We start from the raw sequence: 1,151 nt of genomic DNA, 5'->3' as shown, positions 1-1,151 counted from the left end.
ATATATATATTATTTGAAATATGATACCAAAAGTTTTGTTAATTTTTATATGATGATTTTTTGTTTATTTTTATCTTCTTGTAAAATGTTTTTTTAGTTGATTTAGGGTTCACATTTTCAGTTTCTAGATTAGTTTGAGAAGGTCGAGAACAGTTAGTCATATTTCATCTATCTAAAATGGATAGCAAGTAAACATGATTTATTAATTAGTTTTAATTTATTATAATTGAAAGATATAGATCAGATGATATATAAAATAAAATAAAAGACTTTAAACGCAAGGATAATAACAATAGCATTTGAGGGTGTCCTGGCCTTCTGGTGTGACGCATCGACCCAAGCCCTTCCGTTTCTGTAGGCACAGAGCGCTACAGTTGCCAGCACCACAATCTATTTCTTTTAAAACCTCGTTGCATCGTCCTTGTTTTTGTCCTTCAATCTCATTCACCATCATCCCTACACAAATATAATCATAATAACATAAAAATTATCAGTTTCTTTTTTGTTTTCGAAAAATATAAAACACATGATTTTTAAATGAGATTTAGAAATGATATGATACAATATATTAAAAAAGAAACCTAGAATAAAAATGATGAACAAAGCACAAACGATGGATTTGGTCATTTTTGTGTGATAATTTAGAGTTTTTGAATTACAAATATAATGGCAATAGTGGTTGTGGGTGGTAGTGCACAAATAAATATCACCGGAACGTATATATATGATATCAGAAAATAAATGAATACGGATTTTTGAAAATTTTATTGATGAATTTTTGGTAAGAAATTTTTAAAAATCTTTTCATTTAGAGTATATATTTTGACAACAATAGATTAGCTCATAGAGTATATATAATCACGATTATATCTCACTTAAAGAAACTGTATCATTTGTCCAAAAGAAAAAGGAAACTGTATCCAAATTTCCTAACCAATTTATAATTCATATTTTCTTACAATATAGTCGTTGACCAAAAAGAAAGAGGTAATCCCTTTCCAAAGTAAAAGAAAATGAGGTAATCTAGTTTGATACAGTAAAAACCTCTATAAATTAATAAATTCGGGACCGTAAAATTTTATTAATTTATAGAAGCTTTAATTTATCGTTAAATTAATAAAATATTAATTTATGAATAGATTTTCTCATTT

At 26.4% G+C, this 1,151-nt stretch overlaps 1 protein-coding gene across 1 annotated transcript; it reads right to left on the bottom strand.

The window, feature by feature from the left end:
* On the bottom strand, positions 272-666 carry LOC109127374 (defensin-like protein 141). Its single transcript, XM_019232000.1, has 2 exons — positions 582-666; positions 272-456 (listed from the first exon to the last, which is right to left on the bottom strand). The coding sequence occupies exons 1-2, from the start codon at positions 625-627 to the stop codon at positions 272-274; spliced, it is 231 nt and encodes a 76-aa protein (XP_019087545.1). The 5' UTR covers positions 628-666.

Source organism: Camelina sativa, chromosome 11 (genome assembly GCF_000633955.1).
Source record: "Camelina sativa cultivar DH55 chromosome 11, Cs, whole genome shotgun sequence".
NCBI classification, from domain to species: Eukaryota; Viridiplantae; Streptophyta; class Magnoliopsida; order Brassicales; family Brassicaceae; genus Camelina; species Camelina sativa.
Note: the sequence above shows the minus strand (reverse complement) of the source record. Positions and strands in the feature narration are given on the sequence as shown.